The sequence below is a fragment of the Rutilus rutilus genome, assembly GCF_951802725.1.
Source record: "Rutilus rutilus genome assembly, chromosome: 22".
NCBI lineage: Eukaryota > Metazoa > Chordata > Actinopteri > Cypriniformes > Leuciscidae > Rutilus > Rutilus rutilus.
In genome coordinates this window covers 26,762,257-26,781,626 of record NC_140227.1, presented here as the reverse complement: position 1 = coordinate 26,781,626, position 19,370 = coordinate 26,762,257, and the positions used below count along the sequence as shown (strand labels likewise).

At 35.2% G+C, this 19,370-nt stretch overlaps 1 protein-coding gene across 5 annotated transcripts in view; it reads left to right on the top strand.

The window, feature by feature from the left end:
• Positions 1 to 19,370, top strand: part of itpr1b (inositol 1,4,5-trisphosphate receptor, type 1b) — a 131,864-nt gene that overhangs the window by 29,368 nt on the left and 83,126 nt on the right. For all 5 annotated transcript variants that reach the window (XM_084394709.1, XM_084394707.1, XM_084394710.1 and 2 more), the window contains exons 13-31: positions 1,551 to 1,705; positions 7,488 to 7,587; positions 9,052 to 9,212; positions 9,375 to 9,516; positions 9,849 to 10,007; positions 11,889 to 12,061; positions 12,458 to 12,577; positions 13,427 to 13,612; positions 13,771 to 14,022; positions 14,130 to 14,271; positions 14,361 to 14,514; positions 14,689 to 14,879; positions 15,746 to 15,878; positions 15,960 to 16,011; positions 16,093 to 16,258; positions 16,345 to 16,518; positions 17,373 to 17,441; positions 17,698 to 17,835; positions 18,487 to 18,612. In XM_084394709.1, coding sequence (XP_084250835.1) covers positions 1,551 to 1,705; positions 7,488 to 7,587; positions 9,052 to 9,212; positions 9,375 to 9,516; positions 9,849 to 10,007; positions 11,889 to 12,061; positions 12,458 to 12,577; positions 13,427 to 13,612; positions 13,771 to 14,022; positions 14,130 to 14,271; positions 14,361 to 14,514; positions 14,689 to 14,879; positions 15,746 to 15,878; positions 15,960 to 16,011; positions 16,093 to 16,258; positions 16,345 to 16,518; positions 17,373 to 17,441; positions 17,698 to 17,835; positions 18,487 to 18,612 — 2,793 coding nt within the window. The remainder of the gene's footprint in view (positions 1 to 1,550; positions 1,706 to 7,487; positions 7,588 to 9,051; positions 9,213 to 9,374; positions 9,517 to 9,848; positions 10,008 to 11,888; positions 12,062 to 12,457; positions 12,578 to 13,426; positions 13,613 to 13,770; positions 14,023 to 14,129; positions 14,272 to 14,360; positions 14,515 to 14,688; positions 14,880 to 15,745; positions 15,879 to 15,959; positions 16,012 to 16,092; positions 16,259 to 16,344; positions 16,519 to 17,372; positions 17,442 to 17,697; positions 17,836 to 18,486; positions 18,613 to 19,370) is intronic.

The window sequence follows — 19,370 nt, the reverse complement described above, 5'->3', positions numbered from 1 at the left end:
TATGCATCTAAAATATATATATATATATATATATATATATATATATATATATATATATATATATATATATATTTCAGCTTTATTTCTATTACCGAAAATGTTTTTAAAGTTAGCAATAACCACACTTGTTGCAATGAAAGCAATGGGGGAAACACATTAAATGTTAAAAGACAAAATTGTTACATTGTTTCAAAAGTATAGCTACATTTTTAGTAATTAAAATTTTTAAATGTCTACCAACCTTTTTTGTGCAAAATTATATCAAGTATTATAACTCTCATGATCATATAAAACAAACTTTTGCATGGATACAGAAAGGAGACTGTTTACATACAGAGAAAAATCCAAAACACAGGAATTGCATTGCTGATGAATGACTAGATTATTCACCTAGCACAGTAGACCCACCACAAACATTACAAATTTGACAGCCTTTCAGCTCAAATGATTCATATTTTGAAGGGAAAAAAATTATGTAAATGCTTAAAAAAAATACCCTCGAAGAAAATCAGGGACAGGTAAAATCTTTTTTTTTATATATATATTTTAATTTTTTCTCCAGTTAAATCATTAAATCTCCAGTAAATGATTCTCGATTTAAAAATCTTTCGAAAACTGCACTGGAAAACGAAACAAAAATACCGGGGAAGAACCTCACTTTTATTGAAGTGTGATTAGAAGATACAGTAAAAGTTATGTCCATATTCTAGTTGTTAAAACCTTTTTTTTTTGTAAAAATGAATTGAAAAGTAATGGATATGTGTAGGAAGTTGTATTTTCAAACTCAAAGTGCTGCTAATACATCTAATTGTGTTTCTCCCTAGACGTTTCATGTAGCGAACATATTGACGAATTGTATTCCCTACAATATATTTCATAAATTTTCTTTACTTAGTCTTAAAAAGGTCTTGAAAATGTCTTTCCTTCATAAAACCTGCAGAAACCCCAGCAAATATAATTGATTTTTTAATTGATTTTATTTGACAGTTGGTGTTCAATAATTTCTAGAATGTCTTCTTTAACCAACCACATGGTGGCGCTATAGGGACGGGTAAACCAGTTTGAGCAGTGTGAACACAGCACCTGTAGGTGGCAGTATAACACCATGGCTTGATATATAGCGTCAGTCCCTCCTGTTGCTTGTGTGCATGTACTTAATAAGCTCTGCATACAAATCTCAAGTTAATCATTATGTTTGGCGATAACGGACCCTTAGGTCAAGTTTATAAAATCTAAATCAGTTTCTTTGAAGGTAACTAAGAATCAACAACAGTTACCTTTATTATTGACTACCAAATTCTTGTTTTGAAGGAACCCACATGTGACTGATCAAGAGATTGCACATTCTTCTTCATGTTATTGTAACTGTACGTGCATGAGGGCTTTGAGAAATTTCAGGTCACATGTAGAGTTGTAAACATGTCACGAATCAAAGATTGTTTTGTTGGCTAATGGCATCACTTAAGAGCAGTTTTTATCTCAGTCACATAATCAATAAATCAGCCAAGGTGATTTGTCTCTATGGTTACAACGTCTCCTCTCTCCACTAGCTGGACTCAGAACATGATGCCCTGCGAGCACGTCTGCGCACACCCAACGAGAAGGTCATGTACAGCCTCGTGTCCGTCCCCGATGGCAATGACATCTCCTCCATATTTGAGCTGGATCCGACCACCCTCAGAGGAGGAGACTCCCTCGTACCCAGGTACACTCAACCAAAGTCTAACTGGATGCCAAGAAAGTCAGGGTAAAACCTTGTACAGGTTTAAATGTTACAGTTCTAAACTATTGGTCATTAACTGATATAATGATATAAAAACCCTCTTGAACAGCTTTAAGAGATTGTTCACCCAAGAATGAAAATTCGGTCGTCATTTATGTATCCTCATGCATTCCAAACCTGTATGAGTTTCTTTGTTCTGCACAACACAAAAGATATTTTGAATAATATGGGTAACAAACCAGTTTATGGGCCCCATTGACTTCCATAGTATGAAAAAAAAAATACTATGGAAGTCAATGGGGACCAGGAACTGTTTAATTACCAACTTTCTTCAAAATATCTTCTTTTATGTTCAGCACTAGAAAGAAATCCATACAGGTTTTAAACATGTTGAGGGTGAGTAAATGATGACCGAATTTTCATTTTTGGGTGAACTATCTCTTTAAATCTACATTTGAACCATAGGTTTACAGACAAATAGAAATGACCTGTTGCTTAAAGAAAATGATAGTAGATTCTGTAGATGGTACTACAGTAGTAGAAAGTCCATTATAATTACTTTAGTTGACTATTGACTGTTTTTCATGACAGTTAAGCATATTTTATCTTATGCAAAAAGTTTTTTTTTTTTTTTGTAAATAATGATGTATTATTTATATATTATATTGGTTTTGATTTGATTGATTTAAATAAAAATATGTTTACAGTTTAATGCGTAATGTACAGGCCTAAAAGTTATTGAGAATAATTAGAATTGCAAAAAAAAAAACCTTACAGTATAATAGTGAATTTGAGGGGAAATGAATTACAATAATTGAACAATGCAAAAAATAATTGTCTTTTTTATGCAAAATGTAATGCCATTTTTAGGAGGAAGGGTGACCGGTAAATGTTCCTGTTTCTGATGCATTCACACCACACACGCTAGATTCATTTCTCTTATATTTCGCTCTCATTCTGTTGCCAGAAAAAGTTCTGAGGATTGAAATAAGATCCGACTCAAGATTTTACCAATGGCAGACAGTGGCTGTTTGTTATGTTGTTTTCAGGCCGGCAGGATATTTAAATTAAGTCGTAAACAACTCTAAATGAACATAAAGAGTGTATATGATGCATATGGCTATGGATATAAGTCACGGGAAAGATGTAGTTTTCTCCCTGGTACTGAACGTCGATCTCATCTCATGATGTCATGCATCTCTTGATTATTTTTAACTATAAGGTCTGTTGTCTCAATGAATCATGCGTGACAGAACAGGGGAGAGATGGAAAACTGCACACATTAGATCACATGTGTACTCACACACCCATCAGACCCTTTGTCCTTATACCACAAAACCCAAATGCTTCCAGGATGGAGAGTGCATGTGTGTGTGTGTGTGTGTGTGTGTGTGTGTGTGTGTGTGTGTGTTTGCCTCATCCAAATACCTGCAAATTCTGACTTTTCTTCCTGAAAATAGCCAGGAAAGTCCCGACAGGGTGCGGAGGCAGGAAACCAGGGTGACCGTGCACTTTGCCAGCGTGATATCTTTCCATGTTGTTGAAACATGTTGTTAAAACATAAGCCAGATGTTGCGTAACCGCCCACCCCCATATTCCCTTATTTATATGAGCAATCACTTGGAAAGTGTTTTCATAAAGAAATCTTCCTTACTGCTCAGAAGCAGAACATGTTAGGGGGATTTCTGTTTTAGGATTTAATGAGTGAATCACATGAGAACACAATATGCATATATATATTTGTGTGTTTCTATGTATGGACATAACCTGGACATGATCTCATATGTATGTGTGTGTGTGTGTGTGTGTGTGTGTATATACATATACATACACACACACACACACACACACATACATATGAGATCATGTCCAGGTTATGTCCATACATAGAAACACACAAATACATATATGCATATTGTGTTCTCATGTGATTCACTCATTAAAGTCTTAAACTATATATATATATATGTATGTATGTATGTATGTATGCGTGCGTGAGTGTTTTATTTTAGTGTTTTATTTTAGCGTTTAACATGTTTTCCATTGTGGCATTATTTTTATTATTATTTTCATGACAATTAAGTGTCTTTAATTCTCAAATAAATTCTAATATAATTCTCATCATTCTCATCAAATTGTATTTATACGTAAATTGAGTATTTTGTTGATTTAGAATATATACACACACACACACACACACACACACACACACACACACACACACACACACACACACACACATACGTGTGTGCATATATATATATATGTATATACACATTCTTTCATTCTATTCATATAAATTAATATTAAGTACATTACAATTTAAATACGTTCTTTATTGTTGCATTGCAGACTTTTTTGCATTTTTTTATACATATATATATATATATATATATATATATATATATTTATAATGTAAATAATAATAAACAAAATTGTCTTTTTAACTTCTGATGATTTTGTGGTGGCCTGGACATTTTCTTGACAGGTTTAATGAGATTCACCCATCTTTTGTTTCTATTTGAATACAGTCTGATTTGAGCATGAGCTAATGATGTCAGAATGATGGATGTGTGTTTGTGCATCTTGAATCATTAGCTGCTTCTTTGTATATTGAGCCTACAGGCCTTGAACATATCCATCGATTATACAGCCCTCTCAATCACACGCTTTGAATGGATTTCATGCAAAACTAAACTGCTGACAGGAACGGCCAAATGTGTAATAAGCTGAACTGTGGCGATATCTAATATGTCTGAGTGCTGTGAGTGTGTGCGAGAGAGATCATCTTTAAGCTTTATCTTGGGAAAAGAGGATTTGCAAAGTCATGACTTTAAGTGTGGCCTGAAAATTACCTCGTTCTCACACACCAGCGGCCCCTCTCAGAACATAGTAGATGTGATTAATTAGTCTAAGGGAGCACAGAGGGCACGCACACACACACACACACACACACATAAACACAAAGGTAAGCCTGTTAGTCACATAGGCGTTTATGCAACCATTCCAGGAATACAGCCGTGTCTGATGTCCACTTGTAGCCCATCTAAAACGTGTTTATGTGTGTGACAGAGTAGAGGTGGGCGACATGGCAAAAATATCACGTCACGTGTTTTTTTCAGGCAGGATCACGATCCACAATTTTATCACAGTTTTTTTTCTCGTGTTAGTTTTTAAGATTAGAATAGCCGAACTAATTTTCCTATTTTAAAAATGCAGCGATACAAGGTAACAACATATATATATATATATATATAAAAAGAATGACATCATTTAGGCCGGAGTAAATCTTATTTCACTTTATTTTATTTTATTCTTTTACTGACAACTTCCTTCAATAATCGTGATATCACACACCCCTATGACAGAGTGTGTTTGTGTGAACTGTTAGGTCCAGTTTTACTTCCTGGTGTGTATAACAGAACTATGAACTCTGACTCTTTGGTCACGTTCAAGCCTCAGTTGAATAAGGCCCAAATCAGATCCTTCACACGTGACAGAACTAAATCATAATTTTACTAATTTAAATATATAATTTTTTTTTTTTTTGAGTGCAAAAATAGGCTCTGGAATGAAAAAAACAAACAAAAACAAATTCCTTTTAGAAATGGAAATAGATTTTTAATGATAAAAATCATTATCATTAAAAGCATGAAAAGCATTTATTTGAAATAGAAATATTTTATAGCATAATAAATGGCTTTATTGTCACTTTTGATAAATTTAATGCAACTTTGCTGAATAAGAGTATTCATTTAACAAAGAAAAAGAAAAAAAATATGACCCCAACCATTAGAGTTGACAACATATTTTAACGATAACACTCTTATTTACACACACATACACAAAAATGATGCCAAATCTTGGGTAGAGTATTTCTTTCCGTCACTAATGTTCTTTTTTTTAGTAAAAAAGTTTTCCTCCTCACCCTCAAAACCAAACTCCACTGCACTTAGCACATTTTATTTTATTTTATTTTGACTTTTGACGATGCCAGGATGTTTTACACATGCGGCTCACTTTAGAAGTATCGCCTGTTCAGACCAGTGTAAAAAAAAAGCCACGTTTAAAATATCAGATCAACATTAAAAAAAGATTTGGCACCAGTGTGAACATTTTTACTTGCAGTGTGAACATTGCCAAAGTGTGAGAGAGTAATGTGAACGGGTGCATGCATGTAGCGATGGAGTAAAACAAGAGTGAATTAACTATCCGGCCTGACAGGTACTGAATGTCATCGTAGGGGTGTGTGTGTGTGTGTGTTTAAACACTAAGAACAATAGAGGCTTTGATAGCCAGTAGGTTTGTGTGTTTGTGTGTGTAACTGCTGTAGCTACCCCGCAGGCGCTGTTGGAGTCAACGGCATGAACTCATCGAAGGTTCAGGTTTGGATTGCGCAATATAACCACAACAACTTAAGTCTGCAAATGCACGAGTCTTAAAGCGAATTACTGAAACTTTTTATATCAGAAGCACTTGAACATGAACATGATGCAGTTCGACACAAAAAAGCTGAATTAGATCTGACTTAATAAACGTCATGTTCCATACATTACACAACTTTGGGTCAAAAATGGACAAACCCAAACAATGGGTTGAAAAGCTGGGTTTGTCCATATTTGACCCAAATTTGGGTCATTTTTTAGAGTGTAGAGTTGCAGTGTCTGTACATGGGTCAGTGAGTTTCTTTGACATCCTCAATAGAGCCAGTGTCTGGCCTTAGACAGTTATATCCTCTTATGCCTGACACAATTCGGCAATCATTACAAATCACTGTACGAAACTTCGGTACGACATTTACGTATAGACTGTATGATGATGACACCTACTGAATTGTTGGTTACGATGTAAGTTAGTATGGAAGAATAAAATGTCATCAGCATGTGCTACTGGTAAACAAATAGAGCAAGATGAATCGCACTTTGGCTATTGTGGTTTTTATGTGCGCTGAAAAAAAGAGGAGGAAGCGAAAGAGGAGACTATGGGCGCAGTCATGGCTAGTGAGAAGAGGCTAACTTGGCATGGCAAGTTTGCAAATTGAGCTTGAGGCAAGTAGTTTTAAGTTTTAGCTCCATTTCGCGTTGATCAGTACGCTATTTCATGTTGCGTCCGTTTTTATTGGACGTAGGGCGTAGCAGCAAACACACTGAGAGATGATCGTGTTACATTTCTGACACTGATCTTTGGTCGCAAGGCCGTGACAGTGGCCGTCTATGACCCTCTCTCACTGTACGACGTATGACCACCGTGTAGAAGCCACGACCACAGAAATCACCACGATTGGGCCTCTTTCATCTGGGAAAGCCCAAAATTATACATTGTGTACCGGGCATTAAATGTAGGATTCAACACCACATGAGTTTAGGGGGGTCACAGTGACTTGAAAGGTTTCCCAAATATATGTCCTGATCCTAACCTAGTGACTTTTAAAGGTGTTCACATGACTTGAACAAGGGTTAAGGGAGGTTATCGATCACCTTTATGAATAAATAAATAAATAAATATAGATGTATAAATATTAAATTAAATTTAAAGTATGTTATTAATTATTATTATTATTATTATTATTATTATTATTATTAAAAAGCTATACTGTAAATGGCTGTTTTGTTCAAGAGGAGGAAATGAGTCCAGGAAAGCCCATTAGCTTTATTTGACCAGCAGTGTATCGTAATATGCATGTTAATCACCAGGTCTTAGCTTTGATATCTTTTTTTTGTAACAGATAATATATTTTGATATCTATGTGTATTATTGCCCTCAGGAACTCGTATGTGAGACTGAGGCACTTGTGCACCAATACATGGGTCCACAGCACCAACAACCCCATCGACAAAGAGGAGGAGAAGCCAGTTATGTTACGGGTGGGTGTTGAACAAATAATCAGTTGTGCGAATTATTGTTTTAGCAACTATTAAAATAATAATAATAATAATAATTATTATTATTATTTATTATTATGATTATTATCACCATTATTATTATTATTATTGCTGTTGTTGTTATATTTTAATAAATGTAAATATTATTTGAAATATTATTAATATGCCACAGTGAAACATAAAAAAAAAAGTCTATGTAAAATCGGAAGTTACAGAATGTATAACAAATTATTTTAATAGATGTTGTCTTCAGCTTAATGTTTCTAATAATAGTAATAGTGATAATAACCATAAATATTATTATTATATTTTAATAAATAATAAATGTTATTTTAAATATAATTAAAAAGCCATAGTGAAATATTTTGATAGTCTGTATAACAAATTATTTTAATAGCTGTCATCTTCAACTTAATGTTGCTGATTATAATGACAATAATAATAATAATAATAATGATAATAAATATTAATTACTAAAATATTTCACCATGGTATTTTTATTCTGTAGTCCATGTAGAATGTAAAACAAGTATTTAAAAATGTAAAGAATGTAAAAATAGATTGTGGATTGCCTTAAACTTAATGTTGCTTATAATATTATTATTATTATTATTATTAAGAAATATTATTTAAAATGTTTTAAATATAATTAATATCTTATGGTGAAATATTTGAATAAAATCTAGGTGAATCAGAAAGTGGTTCATACGCAGTTTGGAAAGGTATGCAATTTGATTTGAGCCATTTCCAGGTCTGGATGGAGACCGTATGGAAAAATATTTGTTTCCAGACTATTTCCCCTATTCAGTTTTCTAAAATATAAAATTAATTAATTATATTAATTCTAAAAATAAATGTATCATGCAAGCAGAGTCATGGCAAAAGTTTAGTGACCGTTTTGTGATTGTCGAAGACGACTTAATGAATTTAAGGCACATATTTTCATTGCGCAACATTGTTTTTCTTTACCATAAGCGAGTCTCTTTTGAACCACTAATTGAATGTGTGTGTGCCACTGAAACCAGCAACAGATAAAGCAGCAAACAATCATCTAAATCAGACTGTTCTTTGTTGTTTGGTGACCAGTATCACACTGATGGGTCAGAGATGAACATTTGCAGGAAATAAAATGTTTTAAGTAAGCACATTACATGTTGTCACTTCGAGAAAACCAATGGGGAAAAAATGAAAATAAAAATAATTATAGGTGACCTATACTATATTCAAACACAATGCTGAAACACCATTTACTTTAAATATGGTCTAAAAAAATCTACAGAGAGGTTTGGAAATTTGAGTCAGGAAAATATGGAATTTTGCAATGAAAAATGTGTAGGATCTCTGTAAAAAACTGCGTTATAATAGATGTCATCTTCAACATGACATTGCTCATGGTATCCAGTGATATTAGTGTTGCGCTCAATTACGGTTTGTTTTCCCTTTCAGATTGGCACATCACCTGTCAAAGAAGATAAAGAGGCCTTCGCCATTGTGCCAGTCCCTCCAGCTGAGGTGAGGGACCTAGACTTTGCCAACGATGCCAGTAAAGTGTTGGCATCCATCGCTGGCAAACTGGAGAAGGGCACGATCACCCAGAATGAAAGAAGGTACAACCTCGGTTAAAACTTCGTTGTTTCAGTGTAGCAATTGATTACGGTGTGTAAGAATATACAACATTTTCAACAGATTTTGTCCTTGAATAGCCACTGATAAGAATGTAACCTGACATTATAATTACCATGATATTCTTTTCTCTCTGCATTCTGTAGGTTTGTCACTAAGCTTCTAGAGGACCTTGTGTTTTTTGTGGTGGACATTCCCAACAATGGACAGGATGTGTTGGAGATCATGGTCAATAAACCCAACCGTGAACGGCAGAAACTCATGAGAGAGCAGAATATCTTGAAACAAGTAGGATTTTCTTCAATACCTCACATTTCACCTCTAAGAGTGCCTAAAAGACATGTCCTTCTCCCCAAAATGTACATTTTTAGGTTTAGAATAACATTAGAGGGAGAATATTCAGTATTTTTTAACTAAATATCCCACAGAAACTGGTTATTATGGATTTTAGAACATCTTCAATCATCTTGATTTAAATGTCAAGGCTCAAAAAAGTATTTTGCAAACTTGAACCTCTTAACTTTTTGGTCTGGTTGGTTGTTTCCTGAGACTGTGTTTAGATGCTATAGAGACATCAGAAGTAGTATTCATTCCAGTCTCCGTTCTCCCTCCATCTATAGATCTTCAAGCTTCTTCAGGCCCCGTTCACAGACAGTGGTGATGGTCCCATGTTGCGTCTGGAGGAGCTGGGTGACCAGAGACATGCCCCCTTCAGGCACATCTGCAGACTGTGCTACCGTGTGCTGCGACATTCACAGCAGGACTACAGGAAGAACCAGGTGGGTCTGCAGGAACACCAACCAAAGTGGAAGTTCAACCTTCGACCTCATAGACCTCATAAAATTGTGCATTTCATTATTGTTTTAATCTTTTTTTTTAAATATATATTTATATTGTGGGACTGCATTTCAACAGGTGAACAAGAACTCCTAGAAAGTCCTAGGGCTTACTACAAATATGCAGAATTTTTTTCAGACTTTCCATTGCGGCGTTCTCTCTGTATTTACGATTCTTTGCAGCTTTTAGCCGCTGCTTCCAACGCGCTGGATGCTAACTCACTTCCGCTGAACATTTACTCTTTGAATTCTTGCAACCGGGAACAATAAAAAGTTGAGATCATTATGAGTAAAACAGGGTTCCAGACTGCGACCATTTTTTGAGAATATGCGAGTTAAAATTGTATGTGGTCGCATTTGTGCGCATTGTATGCATCAGATCTTAAAGCGACAGCAGCCTAATAAACTCGCTTCTGTGATACATTAATGTAAAAAAAAATCTAATCAAAGAAAAAATTCAGAGAAAATGACAGTGAAGACTGAGAGGTGTTTGATAACTTTATTCAATTTATGTATATTTCCTAATAGATCAAATATTTAAAATATACTTTATGTTGTTTCTACATTAATTTGGAGATTAAATGTGAAATTATTACAATATAAAAATATATTATAAACTTTAATGTTAAGTGTAATTAATCACGAATAGGCTAGTTAATTGGTTTAATCGATTGACAGTACTAAATAAAATACAATCAAACATTAAAAAACATACGTGGTGTTTTTTTGATAGTTATTTTTAATGGTTTTCATTTAAAAGATTAAAACATTTTGCCAACATGAGGTCTTGTGTCACTGTCAGTCTTTTTACATCAGTGCAAAACTAGGGTACGCAGATTAGGACAACTATTCATCAGCATGCATTGATTAATTCCATGTTGTAAAAAAAAACAGTTTGGTGCGACCAAATCATGTGCTGGTGCGACCAACTGAGGAAGTTGGTAGCACCAGTGCAACCAGTGGAAAAGTTAGTCTGGAGCCCTGTAAAAGTTTGCTAAGAAGTATTTCCTTCTAAAGCAAGACTGTATTTGACTGGTAAGTATCCATAGCAGAATGGGAGTGGCCTTGGATGGCAACATGCCCAGTGCATTATGGGTGTTGAAGCTTTTCTACCTATTTGGTAAAAAGGAAGACAGAAGCCTTTTTCTCTGGTTTCATTTCTCTGGTTTCATTTGTTTTTTTGTTTTTTTTACTTTCTGCTGTAGGCAGCCAAGTTTTATTGAAAGCCTATTTTGCCAGCAGTGAAGTACGCCTTTAAATGTGGCTTGCCTTCTTTTTGATTTGATCAAATATATTCATGAACTTCAAGATGTTATCTGTTCCTGCAGGCATGATTGTGACTTCCTGTGGTTCACACCTCTCTAATGAATGCTTTTTAAGCTCTTGAAACATTTCTAGAAACTAAATGTAATGCCACCTTACCTTAAACTTTTAACTTAAACTTAATGTTTCAGAGTTCTGTAATATTTAATTTTCAATGGTAATGCAATAACCAATGCGATTAATTAAAAAATATTGAATGCATTTAGTTTTATTTAACTTTGTTTATTTATTCTATTTGGCAGCTGAAGTTCCCATGTTCACACACAAATTCACTCTCAAAAAAAAGAAGAAGAAAAAAAAGTCCTTTGCTGCATTTCTCAAATATTATAGATATTATAGATTATATCGTCCCCTCAAAGTTTGTATGGATTCATCCCTCATCCTCATGTGGATGTGTATTGAAAGTAAAACCGACTCCAAAAGGGAATGGGTGACAGGTCTGGTGTGTGGTGTATGAAAGAACAGAATGAGTCACTTTGTCCCCTTGTGCCCTCTGTCTAGGAATACATCGCCAAGCAATTCCGCTTCATGCAGAAACAGATCGGCTACGACGTGTTGGCTGAGGATACGATAACGGCCCTCCTCCACAACAACCGCAAACTCTTGGAGAAGCACATCACGGCGGCAGAAATTGACACATTTGTCAGCCTTGTGAGGAAAAATCGTGAACCAAGGTGGGAGAGAATGTGCTGCAAATACAAAAGAGCTTTTCCATCTAAAAGTTTGAGAGCAGCACTTTTTTGGTTCTAATATACCATAGAAGTAACCAGATAGATGGATAGAAGTCTGGAATGTTTCAGTGGGTAACACTGTATTTCTATGGTCCACTTTAGACATTCTACTAACTATAAGAAACTTTGTAACTTCATGTCAGTTAACTCTCATTAGTATTAGTAGACGGTCTGCTAACACTTTATTGTGATGCTCACCCAACAGACATTTTACTGACTATAAGTAACTTTGCAAGCACATGTCAACTTAACACTAACCCTAACCTAACAGTCTATTAATACTCTGATGAACTTTTGTTGATATGTAGTTGCAGTTGTAGTTGTGCTTGTTATGTTTAGGTTTCTGGACTACCTGTCCGATCTGTGTGTGTCCATGAACAAGTCCATTCCAGTAACTCAGGAGCTGATCTGCAACGCAGTGCTGAACCCCACCAATGCTGACATCCTTATAGAGACCAAGTGAGACGTTTTTAAAAACTATGAACCAAGTAAAAGAGAATGTAAACAAGACTGTATTAAATACAGGTTCACTTGCACGTGCAATATTGCTATGTCTAGTGAATTATTTAGTTATTATCTTTATTTAATATGATGATAATATACACTACCATTCATAAGTCTGTCGTTTTTTTTATTAAAGAAGTCTCTTATGCTCACCAATGCATATTTACAAATATATCTTAAGATGTAATTAATTCCTGTGATGCAAAGCTGAATTTTCAGCATCATATTTCTAACATGCAGTCAAATGTGACACTCAACAAACCTAGCCAGTTCGGATATTTCATGTGTTCTAGCTCAAGCACACCTGGTGCAACTAATGAAGCCTTTAGCTTTGCAGATTTGTGCTGTTGTGAGGGATTCTATTCAGGGGATTGAATCATTTTGAGACTGCGGAAGTCATAATTTTCAGTTGAATATACATATGAAGGTAAAAGACGGACCCTGAACTTTTTTAATGTTATTTATTTATTTGTTTACGGTGTTGGGTCACACTTGATAAGTATTAAGCAATTCTTTGAAAATGCTGCACGGGATAATTCGATTTGCAAGTGACCTACTTTAAATCAATTAAATGCAGTGATGCACATTATCTGTGTCTTTCTGTATGGCTAAGGACATGTAATAGGTTCCACATGATAAAAAAATATGTTTCAAAGAAAAAACTATCATGAAAATGATGTAAATGTGACACTTTGTACATGTGCGAAATGTTCCAAATAATTGTTTACCGTTTTGACATTCTAGGTCATAATTAAGAGTTGTTTGTTGCTAGCTCCATTTAAAAGTCTTTATGTCTCTCCTCAGGCTGGTGCTGTCTCGGTTTGAGGTCGAGTCTGGAGAGGGTCCCGTGGAGTCAGAGGAGGATGAGGAGGAGGTATGGTTGTTTTGGAAGGACAGCGCGAAGGAGATCAAGAGTAAGAGCGTCAGAGAGCTGGCACAGGATGCCAAAGAAGGACAGAAAGATGACCTGGAGGTCATTAGCTACTACAGGTCAGCCAAGAGGAAATAAACTAAGGGTCAATGTTAATCAGGACAAAACCCCAAAACGGACATTGATTAAATGTTTTCAAGTACAAAAAATGGTATAAAACCAAATCAAAACATCAGTTCTCTCAGTAACTTGCTCTCCTGGTACATTTCTTTCTCAGATACCAGCTGAACCTGTTTGCACGGATGTGTTTGGACCGCCAGTACTTGGCCATTGAGAAGATATCAGGTCAGCTGGATGTGGACCTGATCCTGCGCTGCATGTCGGATGAAGACCTGCCCTATGACCTTCGTGCCTCCTTCTGCCGACTGATGCTTCACATGCACGTGGACCGTGACCCGCAGGAACAGGTCATGCCTGTGAAATATGCCAGGCTGTGGTCCGAGATTCCGTCCAAAATTGCTATCGATGAGTATGTTGTACAAAGTTGTACACACACTTACATTATTAGGTTTCTGTTATTGTTTTTTGTCTCTATCAGACCAAAATGGTCTAGTTAATGTTGTCTTTTTGTTTTAGTTATGATAATGATGGAACCAGTAGAGACGAGATAAAGGAACGCTTCGCGCTCACGATGGATTTTGTTGAGAACTACCTCAGAGATGTGGTCTGTCAAAACATTCCTTTCTCTGATAAAGAGAAAAACAAACTTACTTTTGAGGTGAGCCAACCCAACCAACATGCAAGCGTGAGAAAGGTGCTTCGTTTTGGATGTGGCTAACTCTTCTGTGTCTTTTTGTTTCTACTAAGGTTGTGAATTTAGCAAGAAACCTCATTTACTTTGGCTTTTACAACTTCAGCGACTTGTTGCGTTTGACCAAGATCCTGTTGGCCATTTTGGACTGCGTTCACCTCAGCACTATCTATCCTATAAACAAAATGGAAAAGGGAGACGAGACCAAAAGTAAATCTCGATTTATGATCGTGTTCTCATTATAACAGTTTGAGTCTATAGATCAGAAAGCTCAACATCCTTTGGCTCTGCTATTGATATTCAAACAATCACCAAGACATCAAATGTAAAAGGAGACATGTTTAATCAGAAGTTTTAACACTTTGTTGTTTATGTTTTTCTCAGGTAGCAATGTAATGAAATCCATCCATGGCGTTGGGGAGCTAATGACCCAGGTGGTCCTAAGAGGGGGTGGATTCTTACCCATAACCCCCACAACACCCCCAGATGGTGATGTGGTTAAGACCCAGACAGAACCAGAAAAAGAAGACATTCTGGTGATGGACACCAAACTAAAGATCATAGAGATCCTACAGGTAATTAAAAACACATAATTAAAAGGGCTATATGTAGAATTCAGAAACCCTTGTTATTAGCGACACCGGTGGCCATTAAGTGAACTGCAGCTGGCAATTTATTGCTCGTGCTCGCACTCGTGCACATGTAACGTAGAAGAGACTGAACGTGATTCAAAGTCCGGATGTACTCACGGCGGAGTGCTTTTTTTACGCAGAAGTAATAATGTAGAAACATTAATGTAGAACATTAGTTTAATGTGTCAGAATGGAATAGAATGGAACTCTTTTTGTTTTTCCCGGGCAAAAATGTCTTCAGGCTTTCATAGACAACCTAGGAAGTTGGGGAAGGTCTCGTTTTTTTTAAAGTTTCATTACAAGCTGTTCATACATTGGCAACAAAAAATTAATACATGATTTAAATACATAAAAAATTCGTACATATAGCCCCATTAAATACGGAAAATCAAAATAGAAATGGGGAAAAAAAGGAAATAAAAAGAATTGATTGAGCTCAAAAATATAGTTTAGCTTTGCTTTGTTTTTTGTTTTATTTTGTGTTTTGATTTTTGGTTATTTTATATGCAACCCTTTTAAGCTTAAAATGTTATATATATATTTTTTTATGATTGTTTTTTATTCATTTTATTTTGCAGCCTTTTTGCTTAAAATATATTAATATTATTATACGTATTATTAAATATAAGTATTCTTTTTTATTTTATTTTGTTTTATTTTATTATTATTTTATTTTAGCCCTTTGAAAATATTCAATATATCCAGTATATCCAATCTGAGGAACCACTTAGCCTCACAATAGTTACTGCAAGATATATTAGAGCACAAATCTGCTTAAAATACCGAACCTTGTGTTTTTTGTTGTTCAGTTTATTCTGAATGTACGACTGGACTACAGGATCTCCTGCTTGTTGTGCATCTTCAAACGAGAGTTTGACGAGAGCAACATGCAAACGGATGCAATGCCGGCTGCAAATGCAGACGGGCCCAACAGTATCCCAGGTACACAGTATTCCCTAATCACTATCACCTGTGAGTTTATTCACCTGTAAGATTATGAGAGTGTTTCTGTTTGTTTCACAGCTCTGGACTTTGAGAACATTGAAGAGCAAGCAGAAGGAATCTTTGGTGGAAGGTAAGGATTCATCTCTTGAACGAGAAGGTGCAAAAGTCTTTGTAAGAGTACGCAAGTATGAAACTATTTTTCTGAACTCAGCGAGGAGAACACGCCTCTGGATCTTGATGATCATGGTGGCAGGACATTTTTGAGGGTTCTGCTGCACCTCACCATGCACGACTATCCACCGCTTGTGTCTGGAGCGCTACATCTGCTCTTCAGGCACTTCAGTCAGAGACAAGAAGTGCTCATGGCTTTCAAACAGGTATTTAACACAATGATACAAGTTAATCGTTTTGTAAGTACATTTTTCATGCGACTTCATGCATTGCTTCTTTTTTTTCCCTGTAGGTTCAGCTTCTAGTGACCAGTCAGGATGTAGACAACTACAAGCAGATCAAATCGGACCTTGACCAGCTGCGATCTAATGTGGAAAAGTCTGAGCTCTGGGTGTACAAGCGACAGGGTGATGATGGCATGGATGCAGGGGACGGACTCCCAGCAGAGTCTGACCACAAAAAGAAGGTGAGAGCATTTATTATTTAAGGCAGAGGTCTTTTGTAGTCTTGGCTTATATTGCCGTATTAATGTACACACCCATTTAAAAAGTGGGCTTGGTAAGATTTGCAATGTTTTTGAAAGAAGTCTCTCATACTCACCAAGGCTGCATTTATGTGATCAAAAATAAAGTAAAGATTGTAATATTGTCAAATATAACTGTTTCCTATTTTAATATATTTAAAAATGTAATTTAATTTATTGTAATCCTGTGATTTTTCATCATCATTACTCCAGTCTTCAGTGTCACATGATCCTTCAGAAATCATTCTAATAAGCTGATTTAAAAAAATATATATATTATTGTCAATGTTGAAAACAGTTGTGCTGCATATGTTAAGATTACCAACCATGTTTTCATTTTTCCAGGATCTTTTTGGATGAATTAAATTTTTGATGAATATAATGATTTTTTGAATCATTTGATAGAATTATTTGAAATGTGTGTGTGTGTATATATATATATATATATCTTTAGTGAATCAAAAAAAAAAAAAAAAAAAAATTATATTTTATATTTTAATATTTAAAATTTATATACATATTTATTTTATGCCACTAAGTACTAAAAAAATCCAAACTATATACAGTGTATGTGTGTGCGTGTATGTGTATATTTATATACAGTAAAGAAATTGAATTGTTGCTTTTTTCTAGTAATTGAAATCTTATATATTTTTTAAACCTGATCTTGTAATTACCATTTTAATTTTTTTACTCTGAGGCCATTTTCTTTACACATTGACCCTTATTATTTCAACAGAATGCAATATTCACACTTGCTTCATTTAGCCTTTGTATGTTTGCTGCTCTTTATGCAGAGAGACTCTGGTTCGGACAAAAAAAAGTCGGACGGGAGTGGCAGTGACAATTACAAGGACGTGAAGGAGGTAAAGTGTTGTTCACGTGCTCATGCACAGTAAGCTTTATAAGCTAGCAGTCTGTTGATGTAGCCAAAGACCATAAACACTGGCAAAGCTAATTATGTAGCCTCCTTAACTAAAGTAGATTCAATTAACCAGTGCTGGAGGAATTAGCACCACATGTAACAGCTTTTGCAGTTTGAGTTGCTTTGATTAAAAAGTGTTCGTTCACTTCATTTTCTCCTCTTCAGCTCATCATCTGTCTGTCTTTCTCTCTCTCTAGATCCTCCTGCGTCTTAGCAAGCTGTGTGTGCAGGAAGGACCGTCTGGGAAGAAGAGTAAGAAACAGCAGCAGAGGCTGTTGAGGAACATGGGAGCTCATTCAGTGGTGCTTGAGCTGCTTCAGATCCCTTATGAGAAGGTGCAGTATATGAGTGTGTTCTAGTGTACTCGAGTCCTATGAGTGTGGCGCTCACAGAATGATTTTCATGACATTTGGTTCTGTTAATGCATCTCAAATGTGCATTCTTCAGCCGATGCGGATGGAAAACCATACTGAAAGCCATTCCACTACACTACATTCCTGAATGAATGACTCTTATGATCTTTAGTGAATCAAAAACATGCAACACAACCAGTGTCTTTCGATTCATGAATGAATGACTTTTAAAATTCAGAATCTTTCGACTGAATCAAAAGCATGCAGTTTCCTTGAAAGGGACTTTTAACAGAAACATGCAACACATCTAGTTTAGTCCATTCCTTGACAGAAAGACTCCTATGAACCTTTTCTTTTTAGTGAATAAAAAAACACTTATGATTCAGTCAGAGCAGTTATTACCTGAAATAAACTGAAATTAATCAGACTCACTAATGGAATGACAAGTTCTTACTTTAATTAATTATTGTGAAGGCATTCTATTCTAGTCATGTTTTATTTAATTACAACAATAAATGAATGTCTCTTATTTACTTTAAAATTATAAACAGATAACATTTTTCCCTACTTCAAAAAAAAAAAAAAAAGAAAGAAAAAAAGTGTGTTAATGAGCAGTGATGTTCATTTTTCCAGGGCGAGGACGTCCGAATGCAAGAGATCATGAAACTGGCTCACGAGTTTCTTCAGAACTTCTGCGCAGGAAACCAGCAGAACCAGGCACTCCTCCACAAACACATCAACCTGTTTCTCAATCCTGGGGTGAGCTCTTCATCTCAGACTCACACACACATCAGGGAAGCTATTGTGCTTCATTACTCTGGATGAGTGTTGGCTGGGGGCTGGTGAGAATGACGGAGGTTCTCAGTTTCCATATTGCTACATCTCAAACAAATTTTAGAGCAACATGACGATGATTCATAGTTCATCATGACTAATTATGATCATATTTGTGCTGGATTTGAATGTTACGATGTGTTAATTGTAGGACTGAACGATTTTGGAAAATAATCTAATTGCGATTTAGTTTTACCAATATTGCGATTGCGATTTAATATGCGATTATATTTTGAGCTCTTTATCTTTTCTATTATTCAACAAAAACAAGCAATAAATCATTGTAAAATAGAGAAGGGAATCTTTAGGCACCTCGTGAGCCGATCTAATTTTTTTCTTATTAATTAATTGATCTTATTAATAAAACTTAAAATATTTAATTACATATGTAATTATAAGTAGGCCTACTACACATTATTGTTTTTTAAATTACACATTAAAAATACTAAATTACACATTAAAAAACGAAATTAATACAATTACATGTTAATAATTTTAACTAATATAGCTTCAAGTTCAATATAACAAAGGGGGATGTTGGATGTCAAACTCCTTATTGTGAGTTGATGCTCTTTACATTTTGTTCACACAGTGTTCTGCCATTTTTCACTGCAAAATTTGTAACTGGACAGAGGTTTGGCAACTTGAATAGCAGATTTGATAAATAAAAACCATTACAGTGA